Source organism: Odocoileus virginianus, chromosome 5 (assembly GCF_023699985.2).
Source record: "Odocoileus virginianus isolate 20LAN1187 ecotype Illinois chromosome 5, Ovbor_1.2, whole genome shotgun sequence".
Lineage (NCBI taxonomy): Eukaryota > Metazoa > Chordata > Mammalia > Artiodactyla > Cervidae > Odocoileus > Odocoileus virginianus.
This window is the reverse complement of record NC_069678.1, coordinates 42,441,728-42,467,798: the sequence shown is the minus strand read 5'-3', so window position 1 is coordinate 42,467,798 and position 26,071 is coordinate 42,441,728. Positions and strand designations below refer to the sequence as shown.

Genomic DNA, 26,071 nt, shown 5'->3' with positions numbered 1-26,071 from the left:
TACAGGAAGAGCTGCTTCAGCTCAGAACCCCATCAGGAAGTTCCTCTTCCTAGGAAAGAGGGGAAGGCAACTTGTGCTCTCTGATCACCGCAGCACAGAGATGACAGGAACAGCTGGCCGGAGAATAAGGTCAGGAAGGGCAGAGTTGAGGGCAGACAGAGTCAGTGACACAGCACATAGTGTCCCCAGTGCTAACAAGACAGAACGCTCCAGAACCACAGCCACCCAGGGCTCATGGGTGACACATGCCGGACAGGTCAGCAACCTTAGAAAGCCCTTGCCTAGGCCTTGGTGCTCCAGCAAAGGCTGAGTAATGATGTTTACTGAGCAAATGAGTCAGAATGAAGAGGATGTAACCATCTGAGGCTGGAGCAAGAAGGAACAAGAACAGTGTGGGACACTCGAGAGCCCCTCAGCAGGACCTGACAGAACAGATAATGGCCCAGGCCAGACTGAGGCTGTTCTCAATGAAGCCTCCCCAGCTCTGTAGTCTGAGAACCAGGAGTAGGTGCCAGAATCCTATTGTGTACACTGCACAGTGTGGGGCAGAGATCCACATCCAAGATAACCAGGTAGGAAAATACCAAGGCTTCTCTCATCCAGAGGGTGGGTGGGGAGCAGAGAGGATGGAATCAGAGGGGCCAAGTGTGAGTTTCTGTTCTGCCACCTATTAACTCTCTGAATGGAGGCAAATTTCTTCATTTGCAAAATCAATGACACTAGAGCCAATCTATCAGGATTGCTGTGAGGATTATATGACCAAAAAAACATAAAACACTTAGAAAAGTACCTGGCAAATAAATGTTCAACAAACATTAGCTATTAATAAACAATAATTGTATGTTATATTTTGCATCAAAGGGTTCTTCCAGTTACCGTTAGAGAGAAATACTCAGACTGCACGTCAATCCAGAACTAGGGTGGCTAAACTCAAAGACTGCAGCTATGATCCAGCCTACTTCTGCCTTCATACTTTGGTTGTCTTTCCTCAGGCTTATGCGGCTTGGGGGAACAAAGTTATAAAAGAAGACTTAATTTCCCAGAGCAGTACTCTCGACAAAATATCAGACAAAGATATCAGTAGGATATCTATACTTGGCACTGCATGAGAAAAGTCCCCTTTTCTTAGATAATCTTGAAATATAAAGGAATAGAGAATCATTGATTGCCTCTAAGTAATGCTGGAGAGAACTCTCAGAGATTTTTTTTAAATGACTCAAGCATTTTCACTTCTGCAGTGAGATACTGAGTGTTCTGTTTTTCCCAGGCCACACTGAAAGTGATGTAGGTTGTCACTACAAGTCTCGGATTTATTAGCCTGGAGTCTGTTAAGGTCTATAAGGTCCAGTGGATGGATCTGAGGTAGAAAATATTAGGAAAGACAAGGGAAAATTTTTATAAATTTAAATTTTAGAATGACTAGAATTTTCTCTCAAGTATTAGAGGAGCTCTTGTAAGCATATCTCTACCCACCATAATAGAGGGAAATACAAAAGTGCGAGCTGTTTTGAACCCATCACTCATGTATAAATACCAATTCAGTTGCAGTGTGCGGTGATAGATGAAAGAACTCAGCCAGGAGACATGCCTCCCTCCTTGTCTTTGGAATGTGTTAGAGAAGTCCTTCCAATTCTCTGCCTAGGTTCTTCCTCTGCCTGGGTATTTTCTTGAGCATTTGTGAACAAGAAGACTTCCGAGAAAAGTGCTGAACTAATATGAGAAAAAAAAAGCATTCATACGAACCCTCTTAATATCGTTTTGGTGGATCTTAATAATATATAATGATAAAAACAATAATGATGAATAATAACCTTAGAGGCAACTGGTGTTTTTTTTTTTTTTTTGGCTGCTTAGGATCTACTAAATGTCAGATAGAAAAATATTGATATCAATATTGATATTGATAGAAAAAGTGTCATGTTGCTTTAGGTTGTAGAGTGGCTCATTTTTAATATCAAGGGGGGATATGCCTTGAGTTATGTTCAAAGTGTTTTAACTAACATTAAGGGATTTGTCAAGCAGAGGTTTCAAGAACAATGTAAAAATTCATAAGCATAATTATTGTAGAAAAGGCGACCTGTCACCTAATGAAGACTCCATTTATAGGTGCTGAATTATTTTCATACTTCTGCCTGTTACAAAGGAAGAGCAACTCATTACTAAATGCAAAGGGAAATGCTAATTTTCTTCTTGCCAGCCTCTCCAAGGTAGCAATAGTCTTAGCTGGAACAGGCCTCTGGAGCCTCTAGAATTAGGGGCAAGAAATCTCACAACAAAGAACTGATGGAGGGACTTCCCTGGTGGTCCAGTTGTTAAGACTCTGTTCTCCCAATGCAAGGGGCCCGGGTTCATTTCCTGGTCAGGGAACTAGATCCTACATGCTGCAACTAAAGATCCCTGTGCCACAGCTATGACCCAACACAGTCATATAAATAAATAAATAAATATTTTTTAAAAACTTTGTAAAAATAAAAAATAAAAAGAATTGATGGAGACTTCCAAACATGCAGTTGGAAGGAAATTCTACTGAAATGCCTACACTGAAAGATTTCTCTTTCCTAATGTGTAAGACTTACAAGTAAAAATACGAGTAGCAACCATTTAGTGAGGGTTTGATACATGTTGGGAAATTTGCATGTATGATTTCCTCTAACCCTTTACCAGAACACTGTGAAGCAGATATCCTTATTCAAGTTTCACAAAGGAAGACTTTAAGGCTAAGTACTTGTCAAGGTCACACAGTTATTGGGTGACAGAGGCAGGAGGAAAACCCAGCCCATTTGCCCTAAAATGATATGTTCTATCTTACTACATCAAAGTCCCTATACTCATTAGGGAAAGAAAGGAAGTACTCTGATCCCAACAGAAAGAGGGAAGTGGACATGCTACTGCAGAAATTTGCCCTTCTATACATTTAAAAATTTTCCATCCATTAAAGACCTACACTATCTAATCTATTCCTCACAAAAACCCTGTGATTTGGTGAAAAGAACACTTATTTTAAAATAAGCTACATCAGTGATGTTAACAAGTTTCCCGAAGTCACATAGCTGACAGGCAGACTGTCTGGTCCTCTTCTGATTATTCTCCTTATCTTTTCTTTTAACCACATTTTCATCAACAATTCTTTATGCTACAAATACCTGGGCCATTTTGCTTGTCTCAGCCCATTTCATCAAAATAACAATGCAACAAGCATATTAACTTTTTCTTTGTCACAGTCTAGATTTTACTCTGTATATTAATAGTTTTTTTTAACAGTTTGAACAAAATTAAAGTTGGACTTAAACATAAAAATGTTGTAGTATATAAGTGAAAGTCACACAGCCATGTCCGACTCTTTGCGACCCTATGGACTGTAGCCTATCACACTCCTTTGTCCATGGAATTCTCCAGTCAAGAGTACTGGAGTGGGTTGCTATGCCCTTCTCCAGGGGATCTTATCCACCCAGGGATCGAACCCAGTTCTCCCACATTGTGGGCAGATTCTTTACCATCTGAGCCACCAGGGAAGCCATACCTCAAAGAGTTACTGAGGCTAAAGAAACAAAGCCAGCAGTCGAATACCCAGGAGTCGTTGCAAGATGAATGCACCGTGCTGAAGCCAGCATAGACCACGGTCTGGACAAACCCAGCTGGATCTCATCCTCACATTCTCACATATAAAGCTTTAAGGGACATGGACTCATAATGAAAAATCAAAAGCATACATAGTAACAAGGTATCTTGAGAGAGAGTCACAGAAATAACAGGTAGAAAAGTCTGAGCTGCAAAGAGTTCAGATACTGGAATTATCAGACACAAAATGTAAAATCAAATATTTAATATTTTTACAGAAATAAAAGAGAAAATTAAGAAGTTTCTCTTGAATGAGAAATTAAAAAACCATAAAAAAGACCAAGAAAATTTGGAAAAGAATCCAACAGAGCTTCTAGAAATGCACTAATAAGTGGATTAAGAAACAGACTGAAACAGAAAGAATTAGTTATTTGCAAGAGACAGATTAAGTAACAATTTAATCTTGTCAGAGATTGATCTGGGACACTGACCCAAATAAAGAATCAGAGATTAAAGCGGATACACAGGAGATCGAATATACGAAAGAAACATAAAATGTATTTACAAAACAGAAACAGACTCACAAACATAGAAAACAAACTTATTGTTACCGAAAGGGAAAGGTTGGAGGAAGGGATAAATTAGGAATTTATGAGTAACATATACACACTACTATATATAAAATAGATAATTAATAAGGACCTACTATATAGCACAGAGAACTCTATACTCAATATTTTGTATCTTAGTCACTTTGTTGTACACCTGAAACTAGCAAAACATTGTAAATCGACTATACTTCAATGAAAAAATAATTTTTTTAGAAAAAGAACAGTATAAAAATGTACTAGAAAGATATAATAGAGATAATGTGAAAGAGGCAAAATTTGGAGAAATTAAGACTGAGCTTTTCGCAACTAGAGATTATCTTACTAAGTGAAGTAAGTCAGAAAGAGAAAGACAAATATCATATGATATCACTTATATGTGGAATCTAAAATATGACACAAATGAACCTGTCTATGAAACAGAATCAACGACATGGAGAACAGACTTGTGGTGGGGAGACGGTTGGCGGAGGGATGGAATAGGAGGTTGGGGTTAGCAGATGTAAGCTTTTATACATAGAACAGATAAACAACTAGACCCTACTGTATAACACAGAGAATTATATTCAATATCCTATGATAGACCACAATGGAAAAGAGTATTTAAAAAAGAATATGTATGTATAACAATCACTTTACTGTATGGCAATAATTAACATTGTAAATCAACTACACTTCAATGAAAAAAGACAGATTTTCTAGAATTACTGGATGAATGAATGCAAACTTTTAACCATAAAATAAGAAGCCCAATGCCAAGTGAAGAACTCATCTTTGTTCACTATACTTGACCAAGTTACAATGAAGGGATTTTCTATGATTTCTTCTATAAAGATTTAATCATTATGACGGAGACATGGTATTTTCATAATATTTTATTACTTGGGCTTCGAAAGTGGGTAATGTGAAAAACATTCTGCCCAGTTTGTTTTGTCTATCCATTAAATTCATTGTGCTTCTTTCCATGCCATTACTTTGCTGTTTTTAGTAAAAACCCAGGACACACTGGAATTTAGGCTTTAGGGTAATGTTGAAATCCCTGGATCCCTGTAGTGTCTGGGGTGCACTGTTTGACACTTAGTGATTGCATAATGAATGCTGTTGACTGACAACCAGCATGATCAGGCCAGAAACAAGAGATAAGAAAGTTTATTGAAAATGACATCTCCAAGAAAAGAACCTACCTTGTTTTTCCAGACCTTGAAATAAAATTAGCTTTAGCAAAACCATCCTAATGCAGATATCCTAAAGCCTAGTCACAGGAAAGGCTCAGGTTGAAGTAAAAATAATCTTAGCTATCATTTACAGATCATTTACTATTTGCCATGCACTGTGCTAAGTGTGTAGGATGCGCACATAGAACAGTTGGTAAAGAATCCACCTGCTAATGCAGGATAATGCAAGAGATGCTGGTTTGATCCCTGGGTCAGGAAGATTCCCTGGAGGAGAAAATGGCAACCCACTCCAGTATTCTTGCTTGAAAAATGCCAAGGACAGAGGAGCCTGGGGGGGTTACAGTCCATTGGATTGCAAAGAATCAGACACGACTGAGTGACCATGTATGCATGCATGTGCTAAATGTGTAATGAGGAGAAAATATGAATTATCTTATATCTTATTCAACAAAAGTTCTTTAGCTTATATAACTGAAAACAAGTTCCTTATATTTCCAAGAATTAATGAATCTTAAGCCTTGTGTATTTATCTATTATCATAATATGAAAAGGTATCACAATATAAATATGAATAAAATTAAATTTATTTCACTTTAACTTAGAAAAGTAAACTTCATGCTATGAAATTTTTTAAAAATTGATGAAAAGCTTGGGTTTGCTGAGATCATTTTAATCTGAGAGCAGTAAAAACATACATTAAATAATATGATACCCATGGAGGAATAGTCAGAAAAAGGCTTCTCAGTTTACCAATTTGGTAACCAGATACAGCACAGCCTTGATCTCAGGCCAGCGATTCTCAAAGTTTAAAGTACAGCAGATCACCAAAAACCTGGTAATTAAGGTAGATTCCTGACCCAACTGGAAGGATTTTTATTTATCAGGTTTGGATCAAGGCCCACAATTCTGTTCTTGCAAGGCACCTCAGGAAAATATGGATGGGTGGTCCAGAACATTTCACACAAAATTCTGTTATAAGAGAACTAGCCCTCTCTTTCCTATGAACCCCCTAGAATCCTGAATAACTCCAGTTCAACCATAGAAGTGATCCAATTTGCAAGGGTCCAGTTTAGTTTGAATTCTTAAGTAACTGATCTGGATCCATAATCAAAGAGACAGATCAGAGCCATAATTATTTTCAGGTATAAAGTAAACTGCTATTTATTATGACAGCATCTTTAATAATTGATTAAAAATCAGCAGGCACTTAAAGAAATTTTTTCGCATGCCCATCTACCTCTTCCCTCCTCCAAAAAGAGAATGGGCTCACCTTTTGATAGTCATTACGGTAATGAGCCATTTTCCCTTTGTTTTCAACTTCAGATTCAGTTTCAAGAGTGAGAAAGAATAATTTGGGCAAAACTGATGCTTGCAACATTTTTCATTTGATCTGATGCAAGAGTGGTCAGTATGTTTATCTGATTGCATTGTAACCTATTGGACAGCAAAGCCTCTTTGAAGTAAAGCACCATGCTGAGTGGCTGAAGCTAGGAGGTGGAGAGGATATGTAAACATCTTTGCTAAAAGCAATTCTGAATTTGCCCTTTCTTTGAAGCAAGCCTTTGAAGCACTCTTCAGTAAATGTTTCCTTAAGATAGAGAGTATCACAAGTGATAGATCCTAATTATTATTAAGACATAAGATTTTGTCATTTCTGTTTAATGGGTAAACCACAAACATTTACCCTCACTCATAGAGAAACTCGTAGAGGACTTCCCAGTGGCTCAGACAGTAAAGCATCTGCCTACAGTGTGGGAGACCTGCGTCCAATCCCTGGGTCAGGAAGATCTCCTAGAGAAGGAAATGGCAACCCACTCCAGTATTCTTGCCTGGAAAATCCCATGGACAGAGGAGCCTGGTAGGCAACAGCCCATGGGGTCGCAAAGAGTCAGACATGACTGAGTGACTTTACTTTACTTTCTTTTCTTTTCATAGAGAAACAATCATAAGGGGAAAACACATGAAATAGATTTAATTCAACATCTGTTTATCAATACAGAGTTCTCCTGTCCACTGAACTTCCTATCACAAGATGTTCACTCCAAAGAGTTACCCATACATCCCTTTTTTCTCTCCAGGACTTTTTGATGACTTTGCAAACCAGTCAACAATTCAGCACAAAGGCATGAGGAATCACGCTGGCATGTTGTGACTGAATCACACAATTACATAGGATGCATCCCATTCTGAAAATGCCCAGACAGCAAATGGCAGAGGTGAATGGAATCAAACGTCAGAGCCAGCACAGTTTGAGGGAGATTTGAAACTCAGACTCCACCATCCAGGGGGAAGTTTTCCTGCTGTGCCATGGACTAAAGGTGACAGAAAATGACAGCAAGACTTCTAGGAACGCTGCTGATTGTGCTGTTCCTTGGTCTCTTTGGGATCCTGGAGGCAACAAAAATATCATGCAGAAATGAAGACGGTGAGGCTGTGGATTGGTAAGTAAATGAAATGTAAGGCTTGGTGCCTGCCAGTGGAAAGCCAAACTACTGGTGGTTACTGGTTCACTGGGTGTTCTGAAGGAGACCTCTGCTCCACCTCTCCCCATAAAAGGAAAGGACGTGAAAGTGTGTAAACTGGCCATGTATCCAGGTATAGATAGGATCTGAATGAGGGATCTTTCCCTTGAGAAGGAGCTGAGCAGTGCCTTGTGGGCCTGATTCATGCTCTCAGCAGGGCAAAGACAGCTTCTCTCATTTGGCAAGTTCCTTCAATTGTTTTGTGGTTTTCCTAACAGAACACTCCCAGCATCCTTTTAAGAAAGGAGAGAAGATAGATGACTTTTTCCTGATAGTGGAGCGTATGCTTACGTGAAGGAGAAAGAGGGTTTGGTGGTACATAGCACTGTTTGGTTAACCTTGTTTATTGGGTCAGACAGGCAGTTGTCAGAGTGGGTGGGAGGCCACTGATCTCCTCAAGTGTCAAAGGGGTGAAACACAGCTTTGCATTACAGTCATGGATGCTCCAAAAGCTCTGATCACTTCTTCACTCTTTAATTAGGGTATTTAGGTTTGCTTTTACGGTTGGCATCAAGCTTTGTGTAAAGTTGAGGCTGGAGGACACAGATACACTCAGTCACTCTCTCACCAAAGAGTTACTGAGCACACACCAGTCCTGTGCTAAGTTCTGAAAACATAAATATGAATAAAGCATAGTTGTTACTCTTAAGGAGCTCATAGTTGTGCGGTAAGGGTATAGATGGGGCACTGGAGAGGATGGGGCCCAAAAGACTTCTCTGGGAGAAGTTTGGATAATAATTTTTAGTTAGTTAGAAAGACAAGGGAGATGTCAGGGCATTTCAGGCCAATGGGGAAGCACTGAGGAGGTCCAGAGGCAACAAACAATGGGGAAAGTCTGGAAGCAGTTGAGTAATGTTTGTGCTTCAGGAGAACATGGGGAAATGGCAAGAGGGGAGCTTAGAGAGATAAGCGAGGGCCAGGTCATGAAGGGCTTTATGGGTTAAATTGCTGAGACTGAATTTGACCTTGAAAGGGAACTACTGAGGGACGTCAAGTAGGGACTTGAATAAGTCAGATTTGCATTTTAGAAAGCCCACTGGCAGTGCTGTGAAGGCCAGTTGGCCGGGAACCAGTGCAGGGTCATGGAGACCAACGAGACTTCTGCAGCATAATAGGTGAGGAGAGTATCCAGGCAATGTCTGGATACTCGAGTTAAAGAAGTAGAAGTAAAGCAGAAGGACAGCTGAGAAGACTTGGTAATGGATGGGCAGAGGGTAGTAGGAGAGAGGAAGATGTTAAGAAAGACTTGCAGGTTGCTAGTTTCTGTGATTGTGTGAATGTGTCCCCTAAGAGTAGGGAATGAATAGATTTGTTGCACAATATCATGAACTTGGTTTCAAAACCATGGAGTTGGTCTCTGAACCATCTTTGCATTTGGGTTTATCTAGACCTCAGCACAGAGGCTAGAAATAGATTCAAGAATCTTCAGATTGTAACTGGATATGGTCACCCAGGAAAATTGTTTATAAAAGCACTGGTCCTTAACTGGTGTGCCATGATAGTTCACAAACCTTTCATTGGTGGGCCATCAAATTGTGATCAACACACAAAATTTATTTTTGCCACAAATGAATGGACATGTTATTTAGTAGTCTCTGTCAGAGAGGATGCTGAGTTGAGCACACACGGAGGCACAGTCTTGAGTCTAAAACTTACTGTGAGAGTTAAAGGCCAGAGGAACATGAGGTCAGCATCAAAGAATAATTTCATGTTTCCTGCCACATGTGAGGACCTGGCCCTGAGAGTCAGAAAGCCTGGACAGGGCAGGAAAGAACAGAAATAGAAGCATAAGACTGGTGAGAACCCAATGAAAAGTGAAGATTTTCTGGGTAAAGCGAAATGCTATTATGTGGTAATAGTGAATGCATTACAATATTTGGTTCAGTGTGAGTATTTGAGGGTTAAATGTGGGTTCATGATATTAAAGGGTATTTGGCTAGACAAAGTCAATTTCACCTTCCAGGTACTTTTGACAATGTCTGCAGACATTTTTGATTGGCATGACTGGGGGAATATGTACTACTGACAGGTAGAAGCAAGGGATACTACAGTTCACAGGGAAGCCCCCCAGAACGAAGAACAATGAGCCCCCAAATGTGAATATAGCACACTGAGAAACCTGGGCCAGATGATTCAAGAACGTCTGAATACCATGCAGGTCCAGCCACCTCTGCATCGTGTGAGGCAACCAAAGGAAACATACGAACAGGAGACAACAGGAAAGCAAGCAAGGCACGCACTTAATTGGTTGGGCTTGGCCCTGAATCCTCAATGCAGAGTGTACCGATAAATCGAGCTGAAGAACGTGGCTCAGGCCAGAGGCTCAAAACAGCCTCCACTGACTCTGATGCCCAAACCCAAATCTCAGATTCAGCCAGCCAGCTGCAAAGAGATGAGCACGCCAAGCCCTTCAGGCAGCAGAGACACATCTAAGACTTCTCTAGTCCAGGCCTAGGCCTTGGCATTCTTACCAACTGTGGAAAGAATAGAAGAGCCATTTTCAATGTATGTGGGCTTTCACCACATGGGATCTCACACACCAGGCCAGTAAATGTTTTTAGAACACGCACAGTCAGATTTGTATTTCCTTCGCTAGGAAGGAGCAACAGTAAGGGTGGAATGTAAGAGGCAGAAAGCTGGAGCAAATCCCTCTCCTTAACTTCGAGACCTTTTGTGAAATATAGGTGAAATGATATAGTTAAAGGCCTGACAGTGCCTACCATCAAGAAAATAGTCAGTCCAGCCCTCAGAATGGGAGAAAATAACTGCAAACAAAGTAACTGACAAATTAATCTCCAAAATATATAAGCAGCTCATACAGCTCAATATCAGAAAAACAAATAACCCAATCAAAAAACGGGCAGAATACTTAGACATTTCTCCAAATAAGACATAACCATACGAAAAGATGCTCAACATCACTCATTATTAGAGAAGTGCAAATCAAAACTACTGTGAGATATCACCTTACACCAATCAGAATGACCATCATCAAAAAATCTACAAACAATAAATGCTGAAGAGGCTATGGAAAAAAAGGGAACCCTCCTGCACTATTGGTGGGAATGTAAACTGATGCAGCTATTAGGGAGAACAATATGGAGATTCCTTAAAAAGCTAGGAATAAATCTACCATATGATCCCACAATCCCACTACTATGCATATACCCTGAGAAAGCCACATTTCAAAAAGACACATTTACAGCAGTGTTCACTGCAGCACTATTCACAACAGCCAGGACATGGAAGCAATAGATGTCCATTGACAGATGAATGGATAAAGAAGATATGGTACGTATATGCAATGGAATATTTCTCAATCATAAAAAGGAACAAACTCGAGTCATTTGTAGTGAGGTGGATGAACCCACAGCCTGTTACACAGAGCAAAGTAAGTCAGAAAGAGAAAAACAAATATAATATATCAATGCACATATGTGGAATCTAGAAAAATGATACTGATGAACCTATTTGGAAGAAAGGAATGGAGGCACAGACATAGAGAACAGACTTGTGGACGCAGCAGGGGAAGGAGAGGGTGGGATAAATTGAGAAAGTAGCACTGACATATTTACATTATCATGTATAAAATAGATAGCTACTAGGAAACAGCTATACAACACAGGGAGCCCAGCCTGGCACTCTGTGATGACCTAGAGGGATGGGATGGCAGAAGGGGAGGGAAGTTCAAGAGGAAGGTGTGATGGATGTGTGTATATATACACACACTCATGCCTGATTCACATTGTTGTATGGCAGAAATCAATGCAACATTGTAAAGCAATTTTCCTCCAATTAAAAACTAAATTTAAAAAAAGGTAACACTCAGTAAATGTTAGTAATTCATAATTATTTCCTTTGTTAGGTTTACCTTTTATAAGTTGCCCAAAAGGCAAGATGAGGAAAGCAGAGAGACTGGGTTAGAGTACCTTTACCTAGACTCTACAACCAGAAGCTGGAGCAGGAGTAAGCAACTAATGAATGCCACCAAGAGTGTTTTGGGAAGGACATTACAACAACTATATGCAGCATCTGCCTCCAAGGTATGTTATAGTTAATCATTCATTTGAATCACATAAAATGCATAATACAGACTCCAAAGCTTCCAAAAAGTTATAACTGCTCACATATCCAACCCCCAATCCTAGCAACTGGAAGTAAGTTAGCTTAGAATCTGAATCAATCTAAGACCTTAGGGGATATGTCAACAGACTCTACAGCAATGCCAAATTGTGTATACTTTTAGCACTATGTCCAATGGCATCACTGAACTAATTACATATTGAAATCTTTTGGCTGCCAAACTCTGCCACTTTTCTCAGTACTGGCTATCTTAGCCCTTTAAAGGGAACTAGAGAGAAGAGATCTTTCCTAGTACAATGTAGTATAGATCTGTGGTCAATATGCCATGAGTTATGGGTTGCTCATGCCATGGTGTGATGAGTTTGATGGGAAAAGTAAAGGGTTCACTTTAATTAATCATTTTCAAAATAGTAGTTTAAGAACTAGGACTGGGTTAGAGTATCTGTACCTAGGTTACTAGGTTAAGAACTAGTTCAAGGCCCTGGAACTAACTTGTCTGAATGGAGATTAAATCTGCTATCTGGACTTCATTGGGCTTTCTCCATAGCTCAGCAGTAAAGAATCAGCCTGTGAATGCAGGAGATGCAGGAGACGTGGGTTTGAACCCTGGGTTGGGAAGATCCCCTGGAGGAGGAAATGGCAACCCACACCAATATGCTTGCCTGAAAAATTCCATGGACAGAGGAATCTGGCAGGCTACAGTCTTAAGTATCACAGAGAGTAAGACATGACTGAGTGACTGAGCACACACACTGGACTTCATCAGGCAATGAACTAACCAGCCAAAGAGACATGGGTAAATAGGCCTAGTGCCTCAACGTGAGCAGTCTCCCAACATCCAGGCAACATTTGCTATCCAGTGAAAGATATTGTTTTTTCAACCAGAGATGACAAGTAAGTCAAACAATAATTAACATCCAGTTACACTCATCTATGGGCTTCCCTTGCAGCTCAGCTGGTTAAGAATCTGCCTGCAATGTGGGAGACCTGGGTTCAATCCTTGGTTTGGGAAGATCCCCTGGAGAAGGGAGAGGATACCCACTCCAATATTCTGGCCTAGAGAATTTCACGGACTGTATAGTTCACGGGGTCGAAAAAGAGCCAGACATGGCTGAGCGACTTTCACTTCACTTCACTTCATACTCATCTATGCATTTCCTAACAATTTATTGAGAAGTAAAAATGTAAAATAACTCAATGCTTAACAATGTGCTGGGCCTTTACATATGTCAACTAATTTAATTCCCACAACAATTGTGAGTTAGACTGTAGCACTACTGAAAGTGTTAGTCGTGCAGTCATGTCCAACTCTTTGCGAACACATGGACTATAGCCCACCAGGCTCCTCTGTCCATGGGATTATCCAGGCAAGCATACAACAGTGGGTTGCCATTCCCTTCACAAGGCGATCGAACTCAAGTCTCCTGCACTGCAGGCAGATTCTTTACCATCTGAGACACCATCAGTTCAGTCGCTCAGTTGTGTCCAACTCTTTGCGACCCCATGAACCACAGCATGCCAGGCCTCCCTGTCCATCACCAACTCCCAGAGTCCCCCCAAACCCATGCCCATTGAGTCAGTGATGCCATCCAACCACCTCATTCTCTGTCATCCCCCTCTCCTCCTGCCCTCAATGTTTCCCAGCATCAGTGTCTTTTCCAATGAGTCAACTCTTTGCATCAGGTGGCCAAAGTATTGGAGTTTCAGCTTCAACATCAGTCCCTCCAATGAACCACCCAGGACTGATCTCCTTTAGGATGGACTGGTTGGATCTCCTTGCAGTGCAAGGGACTCTCAAGAGTCTGCTCCAACACCACAGTTCAAAAGCATCAATTCTTTGGTGCTCAGTTTTCTTTATAGTCCAACTCTCACATCCATACATGACCACTGGAAAAACCATAGCCTTGACTAGATGGACCTTTGTTGGCAAAGTAATGTCTCTGCTTTTTAATATGCTGTCTAGGTTGGTCATAACTTCCCTTCCAAGGAGTAAGCGTCTTTTAATTTCATGACGGAAATCACCATCTGCAGTGATTTTGGAGCCCAGAAAAAAAAAATGTCAGCCACTGTTTCCACTGTTTCCCCATCTATTTGCCATGAAGTGATGGGACCAGATGCCATGATCTTAGTTTTCTGAATGTTGAGCTTTAAGCCAACTTTTTCACTCTCCTCTTTCACTTTCATCAAGAGGCTCTTTAGTTCTTCTTCACTTTCTGCCATGAGGGTGGTGTCATCTGCATATCTGAGGTTGTTGATATTTCTCCCAGCAATCTTGACTCCAGTTTTTGCTTCCTCCAGCCCAGCGTTTCTCATGATGTACTCTGCATGTAAGTTAAATAAGCAGGCTGACAATATACAGCCTTGACGTGCTCCTTTTCCTATTTGGAACCAGTCTGTTTTTCCATGTCAGGTTCCAACTGTTGCTTCCTGACCTGCATACGGATTTCTCAAGAGGCAGGTCAGGTGGTCTGGTGTTCTCATCTCTTTCAGAATTTTCCACAGTTTATTGTGATCCACACAGTCAAAGGCTTTGGTATAGTCAGTAAAGCAGAAATAGATGTTTTTCTGGAACTCTCATGCTTTTTCGATGATCCAGCAGATGTTGGCAATTTGATCTCTGGTTCTTCTGCCTTTTCTAAAACCAGCTTGAACATCTGGAAGTTCTCAGTTCACGTATTGCTGAAGCCTGGCTTGGAGAATTTTAAGCATGTGAGATGAGTGCAATTGTGCTATAATTTGAGCATTCTTTGGCATTGCCTTTCTTTGGGATTAGAATGAAAACTGACCTTTTCCAGTCCTGTGGCCACTGCTGAGTTTTCCAAATTTTCTGGCATATTGAGTGCAGCATTTTAACAGCACCATCTTTCAGGATTTGAAATAGCTCAACTGGAATTCCATCACATCACATATCGCTTCTCGGCCTTTTGGCTAAGATCAAGTGGAATTCCATCACATCCACTAGCTTTGTTCATAGTGATGCTTTCTAAGGCCCACTTGACTTCACATTCCAGGATGTCTGGCTCTAGGTCAGTGATCACACCATTGTGATGATCTGGGTCATGAAGAGCTTCTTTGTACAGTTCTTCTGTGTATTCTTGCCACCTCTTCTTAATATCTTCTACTTCTGTTAGGTCCCTAACATTTCTGTCCTTTATTGAGCCCATCTTTGCATGAAATGTTCCCTTGGTATCTCTTATTTTCTTGAAGAGATCTCTAGTCTTTCCATTCTATTGTTTTCCTCTGTTTCTTTGCATTGATCGCTGAGGAAAGCTTTCTTATCTTTCCTTGCTATTCTTTGGAACTCTGCATTCAAATGGGTATATCTTTCCTTTTCTTCTTTGCTTTTCACTTCCCTTTTTTCACAGCTATTTGTAAGGCCTCCTCAGACAGCCATTTTGCATTTTTGCACTGAGACACCATAGTGCACAGGTCTATTTGAGCATTTACTTGAAATGTGTGAACTGTCTCTGTGTGTGCAAATACTCACTGTATTCACCTGTCATTAACACCAGCCTTCAGAGCCAAGTTACCAAGTCAAAACTTACTTGTAGGCTATTTCAATACATATGATGTTCCAAACACTGTCCTAGGGGCTTTTAGAAATTCTTCAGTCTCAGCAACAGGCCTGTTTTGAATTAATAAATTATTATGTAAAATAAAAATTACTTGCAGCTGCTTCTGCTTTCCAAGGTTGGCGATGGAAAAACCTGGAGTATAACCCATCAATGAAAAAATAAACACATTCTTCCCTTTCCCATTGCACACTGCCCAAGAAGAGAAAGGAAAGGGTAACACTGCAAAGCCTCTGTCGTTTACCTTGGTTGGGAAGGATGGATCTTAGTTTGACAAACTATAACAATGATCTTTGGAAGTGCAAAAGTAGTCCCAGAGCCTAGGAGGGCAGGAGAACTAAACTGCTTTGCTAAAAAAAAAAAAAAAAAAAAAAAAAAATGCAGATGGAAGCTAGGAATTAAAAAGTATATAAAACATGGAGGGAGGCTGAAGCAGGTCAGCTTGGCAATGTAAAACCATTCAATGTTTCCTAGCTTCAGTACGCCCTGCTCACACACGACGCCAGGAGTGGTGGATTCTGGAAGAAAATGACAGTAGCAGGGCTGATTGCCATGTTTGATTGGCATAGAGCCAAAAGAAGAATAGCGACAGTAGGGGGTGATATCCAGATAAGACTGAATGTTCTTCAGAAGTTGAACACACGTGCCAGGAGTGACCATGAAAATACACCTTTCCGATCTTCTGACCCAGAATTGAACTTCTAACAGAGAGCAGAAAGCAAGATCAGACTAACTGGTTTTAAATCTCAAATGTCAAGTTAAGATAATGTCTGGGGTTATGTTGGGAAATACTTTCCTTCTGCTTTTGTGTCAATAAATGAGAACCTTCCATATACCTTAACAATAACACTTAGACCATATCACAGTTGCCTATATTTGCCTGACTATATTCCCAGCTAGACTGGGGACCATAACCTTCTTGTTCAACATCCAGTAGTCAAATAAGTCAAATCCAATTAAGAGTTAAAGAAAGAAAGATGTCCAAACACACAGGACTAGGTCTGCTTATTCTTTTTTATTATTATTTTTATTTTATATTGGAGCACAGTTGATTAGCAATTTTGTGCTAGTTTCAGGTGCACAGTAAAGTGATTCAGTTATATATACACATGTATCTATTCTTTTTCAAATTATTTTCCCATTAATTTATTACAGAATACTGAGCAGAATTCCCTGTGCTATACAGCAGGTCTTTGTTGGTTATGTATTTTAAATATAGCAGTGTGTACATGTCAATCCCAAACTCCCAATCTATCCCTCCTCCCCACATTTCCCCCCGACTCCTGTATCGTAAATTTATTCTCTAAGTCTGTGAGTCTGTTTTGTAAAAAAAGTTCATTTGCATCATTTTTTAAGATCCTGCATACAAATGATATCATATGATATTTGCCTTTCTGTCTGACTTCACTTAGTATGATTATCTCCAGGCCCTATTGTTAGTTCATGATTTTTCCTCTTTGTGAGAGGGCCTCTCTTCACTAGAGTTACATCCCATTTAATCTTAGTTGATTGTTACACTCCTAGTTAGAATGATAAACTTCATCTATTAGGAGAATTATGTTCCTCACCGAATCTTCCCAGAGGCCCTCGACATTGTACCCTAAAGGCACACAATGGCCTTGTTACCGCATTCAACACAGACTCATAGAATAACTGTCAGAGTTCTCCAGTGGAGAATATGAACGCCAACTGTAGCTATGGTCAATTATGGAAAATGCAGGTAAGAAAACAGCTTATTTCCCCAAATATTCCTGAATATAGTAGCCAAAAATGCTATACAGACTATCTTATGCCTTTAAAAAAAAATGGTTTTAGATGAAATCAAATAATGAAGCAACTGTAGGAGACTCTTATTTTTTTCTCAGAGAAAAACAAAGACCTTTTTTACAGAGATGGTTTGTCCTTTCCTGCTTTTAATTATTAATATATAGCTGGGACTTTTTACTATTGACATTATTGGCTTCATTAAAAGTCACTGCATCATGACACAATTGAAATGGAATGACACTGAACAAATATAAGCAAGTTTCCAAAACATGACAAAAAGACACTATCAAAGTAATAGTTTCATTTTGACTCAGAGATTTGGCAAACTGGAGAATTTACTAGCATTTTGCCTTCCCAGAGGAAATTCAATATCACACATTCAATTACACCACTTTTTTTAAGCAGGGGAATGTCAATTGGAAAGGTGAAGTGACACAGAGAAATAGATTGAAGAAAAATCCTCCACTAACAAAGAGGTAGTAGAAGCAGAGAACGGGGAATCCTGATTAAACAGGAAGCTATGACCAAGTGGTAAAGCACAAAGTAGGCAGAGGAAATCAAACCCTGACAGCCAGCTCTGCGCTGTGCCTATAATATCAATGGAAAGAGCCCAGATGTAATCCTTGGCTGGTTGTTCTTACTTCATTTCCTGAACAAATATTTAAGGACTCCTTTATTATACACTAGTTGCTTCATCAGAAACATGAGTCCAAAACAACTGGGAGAAATAGGAATATTGCCCTCGAACACACATCACAGAGCACAGGGCTCCTGTCACACAAGTTGTGAAGTTGAGGATGGACTTCTTGTCGCCTGCCTTGCATGTCACAGAATTCAAATTGATGGGAAATCTGCCTATTAGGGGAGTGGATGGTTTCTCATGTGTATTAATGAAAGTTCTGTATTGTAGGCTGGGTAGCTAGTAGAAATGTTGTGAGCGAAAAATGTCTATGAGTGAAGGACTTATGCCATTATAACCTTAAAATATTCCTGCAGAATAACAGCACAGCCTATCTAATATACAATGATGGAGTCCCTAAATCCGTGAATTACAGCAGAAAGTATGGACACAGCAAAGGTATGACAAAGGCTCTTATTTCTCTTTCCTACTGGAAGTCAGCATTTTCTTAAACATCCTATCTTCAGTAGGTTTATATTCCACACTAAAAAGATAGCTTTTCTTTTTAATGGTCTGAGTTATCAAGATGAGTGATTCCTGTATCACAGTTTATAATAATATAATTTGACTTTGAAATATCCTTTGCCCAAATACCATTTTATTTCTCAATATTTTTAAAATATACTTTAAGGCAAAAATACAAGCATTTGACTACTGGAAATACTAGCCAGCCTCGTGTGTGTGTGTGTGTGTGTGTGTGTGTATACACACATTTTAGTTAAGCTTATAGAAGTATAATTTACATAGAGTAAAATTCACCCTTCTTAGTTCCATTTAAAATACAGTAAACATTTTTGAAAAAGTATTTTAAAATAATTTTCATATTATAGTAAGTTGGTTAATAATTATATATTACAATAATTTTATTATAGGGATGTTTTATATTTTTCTATTTGTAAACTATTTATATAAGTATGTGTGTTGTTGAAGAAGTCAAAATGATAGTAAACAAGAAATTTGTAATCCTAATATTCATTAGCTAATTATACCTAATCTTGTTGTTTAGTCACTAAGTCATGTTTAACTCTTTTGTGACTCTATGGACTGTATCCTACCAGGCTCCTGGAAAATGGAATTTTCCAGGCAAGAATACTGGAGTGGATTGCCATTTCCTCCTCCAGGTGATCTTCCTGACCCATGGATCAAACCTGCTTCTCCTATTGCAGGCAGATTCTTTACACTGAGCCACCTGGGAAGCCCCCAGTTGTGCCTAATATTTTCTACTTTTTCTATAATATATATTTTGAAACATTTTTTATAAAACTTCTGTAGTGATTACTTCAAACTCTTTTCAACTTAATATACCATGAATAACTTCCCACAGCAATAAGTATTTTTCAGAAGGTTCCCAAATCAAATGCCTTCGGGGTCAGGCAAATGATGTCAGCACGCCAAGGGGGCTGAACCGGCAGGTAACTGGAGAGCTGGAGAGTATACACATGGTCTGAAGAAGCAGTTACCACTCAGCTTGCCTTATGGGAATGTGATTTTTTCCAGAGAAAATGAGGAGTTTGTGGAAAATCCCAGTTTTTAAGTGCTGGCAATGAATTTGAAGTTTTAAAAATAATCTTCAAGCATAGTAACATGTATCTGCAGGTTAGACTTGGTCTGTGGGCTGCCAGTTTGCAAACTCTGATTAAGAATTTAATTTGTAATGGCTATCAGATGCCATGAGCAACTTAGCTTTTGATTTAGCTAAGTTGCCCTCCTGATGGTTGTATTTGCCACATCCTGCCACATTTTGCAAACTCTTCTTTACCAACCTCCCACCACCATTATCACTCCACTCTGTTAGTTGATACAAGGGCTCAGAAAAAAGATTGGAAATGGAGTGGAACCTGATGTCATATGGGAGAGTTCCCCGCCAACAGGTGCTCCAATATCCTGTGGCACTTGTACCAGGAAGTTAGGATTTCAGACAAACAGCATACTCATCTGGGCAGAACAGAGACCCTGAGGTCATGCAGCTCTGTGAGGCAACTGAACTTTGAACATTTTCCATCTCGACGCAGGTATTGATTCCACAGTCACTGAGACAGCAACAGTGTGCTTTCTTAAAGTGTGTTCTTTGAAAAAGAAATAACTGGCAGGCATTTGGTTTCTACTCTAACACTAAGGCAAGTATGACTTTTATGTCTGCATGGTCATGTGCAAACTAGAAAGCCAAGTTAGCATACCCAAATTATCCTGATATATTTATAAACACAGAAATAGTCATAGGTGCCTGTTGGACAGGGTTCTTTGTGCCATGTCACAAGATGATGAAAATCTTTCAGTTTTATTCCTTTCTGGCTTTCATACTATCTGCTCCAGAGATTTACAAAATACAAGTAACTAGGATGCTTTAGAACATGACTTCCTTCATCCCCACCCCCATCCCTTTTCTGCTTCTTTTTTTTCAAACTTGTAAAATTGGGTGACCTCTGCACATAAATGAGCATCAGTTTCTCACAACAAATTACTGCAAATGCAATTTTTCATTTGATATTTTCTCTTTCAACTATGTTTTTCAGCTGGGTTTTGAAAATAGCTTAGCTGCTTAGCAGTAAAGACATCTGAAGCTTGCCAGGTGACTATATCGTCTAACGAGGTCAAACTCCAATTTAGCAAATTTGCATTCTGCCAAAGCAAATTTTCCTTGTAGTTTCAACATGAAATGTCTCTTAGCTCTTCACTGGGTGTCTGCGCTAGCTCCCTTTTGTGTTGGGTTATCATCAGTAATGGGGCAATGTGATGTGTACCTGAACTGGTTTTGAAATCTTTGAAAAAGAACATGATCCTTGTCATTATTAGCCTAAGGAAACATTAGCCTGAAGTTTAAAGGGCTTAAATGTTGTAGCTTTGAACTCTGTTTTTTTTTTTAAAGGAGGCTTATTTTTCTAATTTATCTGTATTAACTTTATCTTTGGTAGGTGTACTTCTGTGGAACAGAGTCCAGGGGTTCTGGTTGATTCACTCCATTCCCCATTTTCCTCCAGTTCCTGAAGAAGGCTATGATTATCCACCCACAGGGAGACGAAATGGACAAACTGGCATCTGCATAACTTTCAAGTACAACCAGTATGAAGCAATAGGTAACATTGGAGTGCTTAAAAAAAGACATAATATTTAAGAAGGGATTCGGAAATTATGAATAAACGTATCACTTCATTTGCTTCTCTATTCATAAACCCTGATACCTGGATTCTAATATTGGTTTTGTCATGATGAGATCTTGGGCAGGCTCACTTACTGAACCTTGGTTTCCTGGTCCAAGGAAGTCTTTGAACTTGATCAGAAGTGGTAGTTTCAAATGTCTACAGGGCCCAGGCAGGTGACAAAACTGGGTGACACCAGTGGACATCACATGGGCAGTGGGGAATTTGACAAAATGGGGTATTGACTCTCCACTAGCTTTCCTTGAAAGCTGCAACTCCATTATGTTGTGGCTCCATGAGAATGAAGACCTACATCTCCATATTTTCCAGAGGAAGCAGAAATCTAGGGGAAGATGTAAAGTAGAAAATAGAGAGAGAAAGAGAAATTGAGAGAGAAAGAGATATTCTGATTTTCTGATATGGTCTCCATCTTATTTTTTAAATTGTGCAGACCTCATGTTGCTTACAGGCCACCAACATGACACTTCTGAGCCTAAACCAGATGATTTTCCCTTAAGATCTGAAGCTCAAGTGGCCAAAAATACTTGGACTTGAAAAATCCAAAGTACAAATGAGGAGGAGAAGTAGTAATGATATTTTACCAATCACTTTTTACTGAGGGAGCTGCTAAAAGTAAAGAGTGATTTGTTCTAATATAGGACGTTTCAAATATTTTTTTAATCAAATTTCCATCTGATGGAAAGGATCACTGAGCCTCTTACCCAAATTAAGCCCTAGTCTAGCTAGTTGAGCTTCTGCAAAGATTAGAGAGTTTAATAGCATAGAGACTGGGTGTGCACAGTGATGAACTGGTCATTCTTGGAGCTGGATGATCAGTATATGGGTGTTTTCTACTTTTGTATGTTCACACATAGGGGAAAAAACACATGGTCTCCAAGGCCAGCCTGCCTGGGCTTGAATATCAACTCCTTCAGTTACAAGTTTTATAGCTTTGGGCATAAATTCTCCATTAATTTATCTATAAAATGAGAATTGTGATAAAATAACTTACCCAATAATAAAGGTAATATTCTTATGATTAAATCAGTAAACCAATGTAGTAAAAAGTAGGGAGGGCTCAACAGGTGTCAACTATTTTAATTAAAAGTTTAAAGGCTATTGGCTTAAAGAAGGAAATACTTTCATTTTTGTTTTTCATTCTGTTCAGTTTTTTTAATTCACAACAAGATCTAAAGTACCAATAAGCATTTCCGTTTGTATCTCAATTCTCAACTTTTCTTTACTGTTTGCGGTTCAGACTCTCAGCTCTTGGTCTACAACCCAAATATTTACAGCTGCTCCATCCCTGTAACCTTTCACATGGAACTCATCCACATGCCCCAGCTGTGTGCTGGATCCAGCTCCTCAAAGATCCCAGGCCGGCACCTGGCCACACTTCAGTCAGCCCAGGGACAAAAATTCCTCAATTTTGCAAAGTCTGATTCTTTTCTTGACGGTAAGAAAGACCATCATCAAAACAATATGTTGTAACCGTACTGTTGGACTCACTTTGGAATGCAAAGAGCAAATATACTGATTATTTAGGAGTGTAGAAGTAGAAAAGGAGGGAAGACAAAAAGGGAAAGGGAAAAGGGAGATCAAGGATCAATTCAAACAATAGCCACTTGAATAGAAGGATCGCTGATCCATCCAAAAAAAGTATCTCACAACCATCTAACTAGAGGCCAGTAAAAACTCAGTCTCCAGCCTCAGTTGGGCACAGAACCAAGCTGTTTTCCTTTTCTTACACTCCCTAAGCAATTATTTTGAGCCTTCCTTACTCTGAAATCCTTTCCCTTTCCCTGTCTCTTCACTCATCTTCACTTTCCTTCACAGAGCGAATAGAGGTAGAAACCACTTCAAGAGCAGACTCCACCCTCAACAATCATTTCTACTTTCATTCCTTTTTACCAGATTCCTCCCTTCCCAACAGAAGCAGTGCACCCCTGTGCCCTAGAAACTAATCAGGCTCCGAATACATGGATTCTTACATTCGATCTGTTCTCCCTCTTGTACTTTAGCCTATCTATTCTGCGAGCCCCGAACATTCCTAAAAAATCCTCCCTCAATTCTAGATCCCCTATATCTCTGTTTTTTTTTTTCTTTTCTTCTAAATTTATTTTGAGGAAACTCTTCAGGATCTTTACTTGCTTACTGCTCCTTGACTGCAGTCTTGCTTCTCTGTATCCATCCCCAGACACCCATGACGGCCTTAACTGACCTCAGTCTTCCATCCCTACTTCCTTCCTTTAATGAATAAACTTTATTGAATGCCTACTACTTGTCAAGTCCTGTGGTAGGCATTAGAGATCCCCTAATTAACAGGACAGAAATAGCTTCTGCAGAATTTGGCACAGTTGGAACACTTTCCTTTCTGGAACTTTTCCCTCCCTGAGTCTTGGCAGTATACAGTCTTTTGGTCTTCCTCCTGATTTTAAGTCTCTTCTGCCATGCCCTCTTCCTCTGCATAATCCTTATGTGACTAGGTTGCCCTGTGGTCCTCTACTGATCCTTATCTCATCTACAATGCATTTGAGGCAATTCTAGCCAGCTCTTGCTGCTGCTGCTAAGTCGCTTCAGTCGTGTCCGACTCTGTGTGACCCCATAGACAGCAGTCCAACAGGCTCCTCTGTCCCTGGGATTCTCCAGGCAAGAACACTGGAGTGGGTTGCCATTTCCTTCTCCGGTGCATGAAAGTGAAAAGTGAAAGTGAAGTCGCTCAGTCGTGTCCGACTCTTAGCGACCCCATGGACTGCAGCCCACCAGGCTCCTCCATCCATGGGATTCTCCAGGCAAGAGTACCGGAGTGGGGTGCCATTGCCTTCTCCGAGCTAGCCCTTGAGAGATTCCCAAATCTAGATCTTCATCCAAGGCCTGTGTTCTGACAGATGTATTCAACAGTGAGTGGCAGAGCCACATAAAATTCAACATGTCAAACTCATCTCATCATTATCCCTCACATATCTTACCCCTTTTCTCATTCTGCATCAGTTCAGTTCAGTTCAGTCACTCAGCTGTGTCCGACTCTCTGCAACCCCATGAATTGCAGCACTCCAGGCCTCCCTGTCCATCACCAACTCCCGGAGTTTACCCAAACTCATGCCCATCGAGTCGGTGATGCCATCCAGCCATCTCATCCTCTGTCACCCCCTTCTCCTCCTGCCCCCAATCCCTCCAAGCATCAGGGTCTTTTCCAGTGAGTCAACTCTTTGCATGAGGTGACCAAAGTACTGGAGTTTCAGCTTCAGCATCAGTCCTTCCAATGAACACCCAGGACTGATCTCCCTCAGGATGGACTGGTTGGATCTCCTTGCAGTCCAAGGGACTCTCGAGTCTTCTCCAACACCATAGTTCAAAAGCATCAATTTTTCGGTGCTCAGCTTTCTTCACAGTCCAACTCTCACATCCATACATGACCACTGGAAAAACCATAGCCTTGACCAGACAGACTTTTGTTGCATTGTCACCTGGAAACTCTCAATCCCTCTTTTTTCTCACTGCCCCCCATATCAAATCATCAAATACAATCAGTTTCAGGTCCTTAATAACTCTCACATTTATCTCTCTGCCATGGCCATAGTCTACATTTGTGCTTGTTATCACAGTTATTATGACAACCTCGTGTTTTTCCTCTCTCCAATCTAATGTAGTCTTCTCATTCATCCTGCACATGGTTTCTCAGTTGATATTTATGATCATAAATCAGTTTCTATTAATTCCTCCACTAACACTCCTTAAAAAATTCTCTGTTGAGGACTTCCCTGGTGGTACAGTGGCTAAGAATCTGCCTATCAATGCAAGGGACATGGGTTCAGTCCCTGAACTAGGAAGATTCTACCTGCCTCAGAGCAACTAAGCCCCTACACCACGACTACTGAACCCTCACTCTAGAGCCCATGAGCCAAGGCTGCTGAAGCCTGCATGCCTAGGAGCCAGCAAGCTGCAACTACTGAGCCCATGAGCCTAGAGCCTGTGCTCCGCAACAAAAGCCACTGCAATGAGAAGCCCTATGCACTGCGACTAGCGAGTAACCCCTGCTCTCCACAGTTAGAGAAAGCCCGCATGCAGCAATGAAGATCCAGAGCAACAGAAATAAATAAATAAAATTAACTAATTTAGAATACATAAATAAAATACAGTATTAAAAAATTTCCCACTGATTTCAGGAAAATTCATACACTCTGGCATGGCTTATAAAGATTTCTAGATGCTGGCCTCTGATTACTTCTCCAGCCTTAGTCTTTCCAAAGGTCTTTTCAGGACAAAAACATATATCGCTCCCTTGTTTGTGCAGAACAGAAGACATTTTCAGCACCAATATCATCTTAGTAATAATGATAATAACTTTTATTTTCATATCACTTTAGCATTTACAAAATGTTCTCCCATTCACCCTCTCAATCATGTTGTTTTTATTATGCTTGTGACATCCACATATCAGGCATGAGTGATGATTCTCTTCCTGAGGATATTTTTAGGATTTATCTAAGAATAAATATTAACCTCACTATCTTTCTCTTTATAAACTCTAGACATATTTGCAGCCTGGATGGCTCAACAGTTGAAGACACACTTGCTAACAGAAACCTGGCAGCGAAAGAGACAAGAGCTTCCTTCAAACTGCTCCCTTCCTCACCATGTCTACAATATCAGAGCAATTAAGATATCTAGACACTCTTATTTCAGCTCTTATCAGGATCATGCCAAATGGTGTATTTCCCACAAGGGCACCAAAAATCGCTGGACATGTATTGGAGACCTAAATCGGAGTCCATACCAAGCCTTCAGAAGTGGTGGATTCATCTGTACCCAGAATCAGCACATTTACCGAGCATTTCAAGGATTAGTTTTATATTATGAGAATTGTAACTAAACTTGGTGAAAGGACATATGTGCTATCATTTTCAACACTGATAAGGGGTCTTCTTCTACTAAATTCATTCTTCATATATTAAAAACCTGTGAATTTA

At 40.0% G+C, this 26,071-nt stretch overlaps 2 protein-coding genes across 4 annotated transcripts in view; one reads left to right on the top strand and one right to left on the bottom strand.

The window, feature by feature from the left end:
- LOC110135920 (uricase) overlaps nt 1–6,719 on the bottom strand; it is a 33,272-nt gene extending 26,553 nt beyond the window's left edge. The window contains exon 1 of the mRNA XM_020891288.2: nt 6,612–6,719. Within this exon, the coding sequence (XP_020746947.2) occupies nt 6,612–6,719 (108 nt within the window). The remainder of the gene's footprint in view (nt 1–6,611) is intronic.
- DNASE2B (deoxyribonuclease 2 beta) lies at nt 318–26,071 on the top strand. Of its 3 annotated transcripts, none has more exons than XM_020891285.2 (7): nt 318–572; nt 7,420–7,782; nt 11,729–11,906; nt 18,282–18,363; nt 20,877–21,038; nt 22,360–22,557; nt 25,634–26,071. In XM_020891285.2, the coding sequence occupies exons 2-7, from the start codon at nt 7,670–7,672 to the stop codon at nt 25,972–25,974; spliced, it is 1,074 nt and encodes a 357-aa protein (XP_020746944.2). In that variant the 5' UTR covers nt 318–572; nt 7,420–7,669; the 3' UTR covers nt 25,975–26,071. The 3 variants fall into 3 exon arrangements, with proteins under 3 accessions (XP_020746944.2, XP_020746946.1, XP_020746945.2); XM_020891286.2 differs by lacking the exon at nt 318–572 and adding an exon at nt 6,904–7,199; XM_020891287.2 differs by lacking the exons at nt 318–572; nt 22,360–22,557 and having other exon boundaries at nt 6,902–7,782.

Coding starts and splice junctions, on each gene's coding strand:
- DNASE2B (XM_020891285.2), top strand. CDS start 7,670: ATGACAGCAAGACTTCTAGGAACGCTGCTGATTGTGCTGTTCCTTGGT. Junction 7,783..11,728: donor GACGGTGAGGCTGTGGATTG/GTAAGTAAATGA, acceptor TTCCTTTGTTAG/GTTTACCTTTTATAAGTTGC. Junction 21,039..22,359: donor CAACCAGTATGAAGCAATAG/GTAACATTGGAG, acceptor TTTGCGGTTCAG/ACTCTCAGCTCTTGGTCTAC.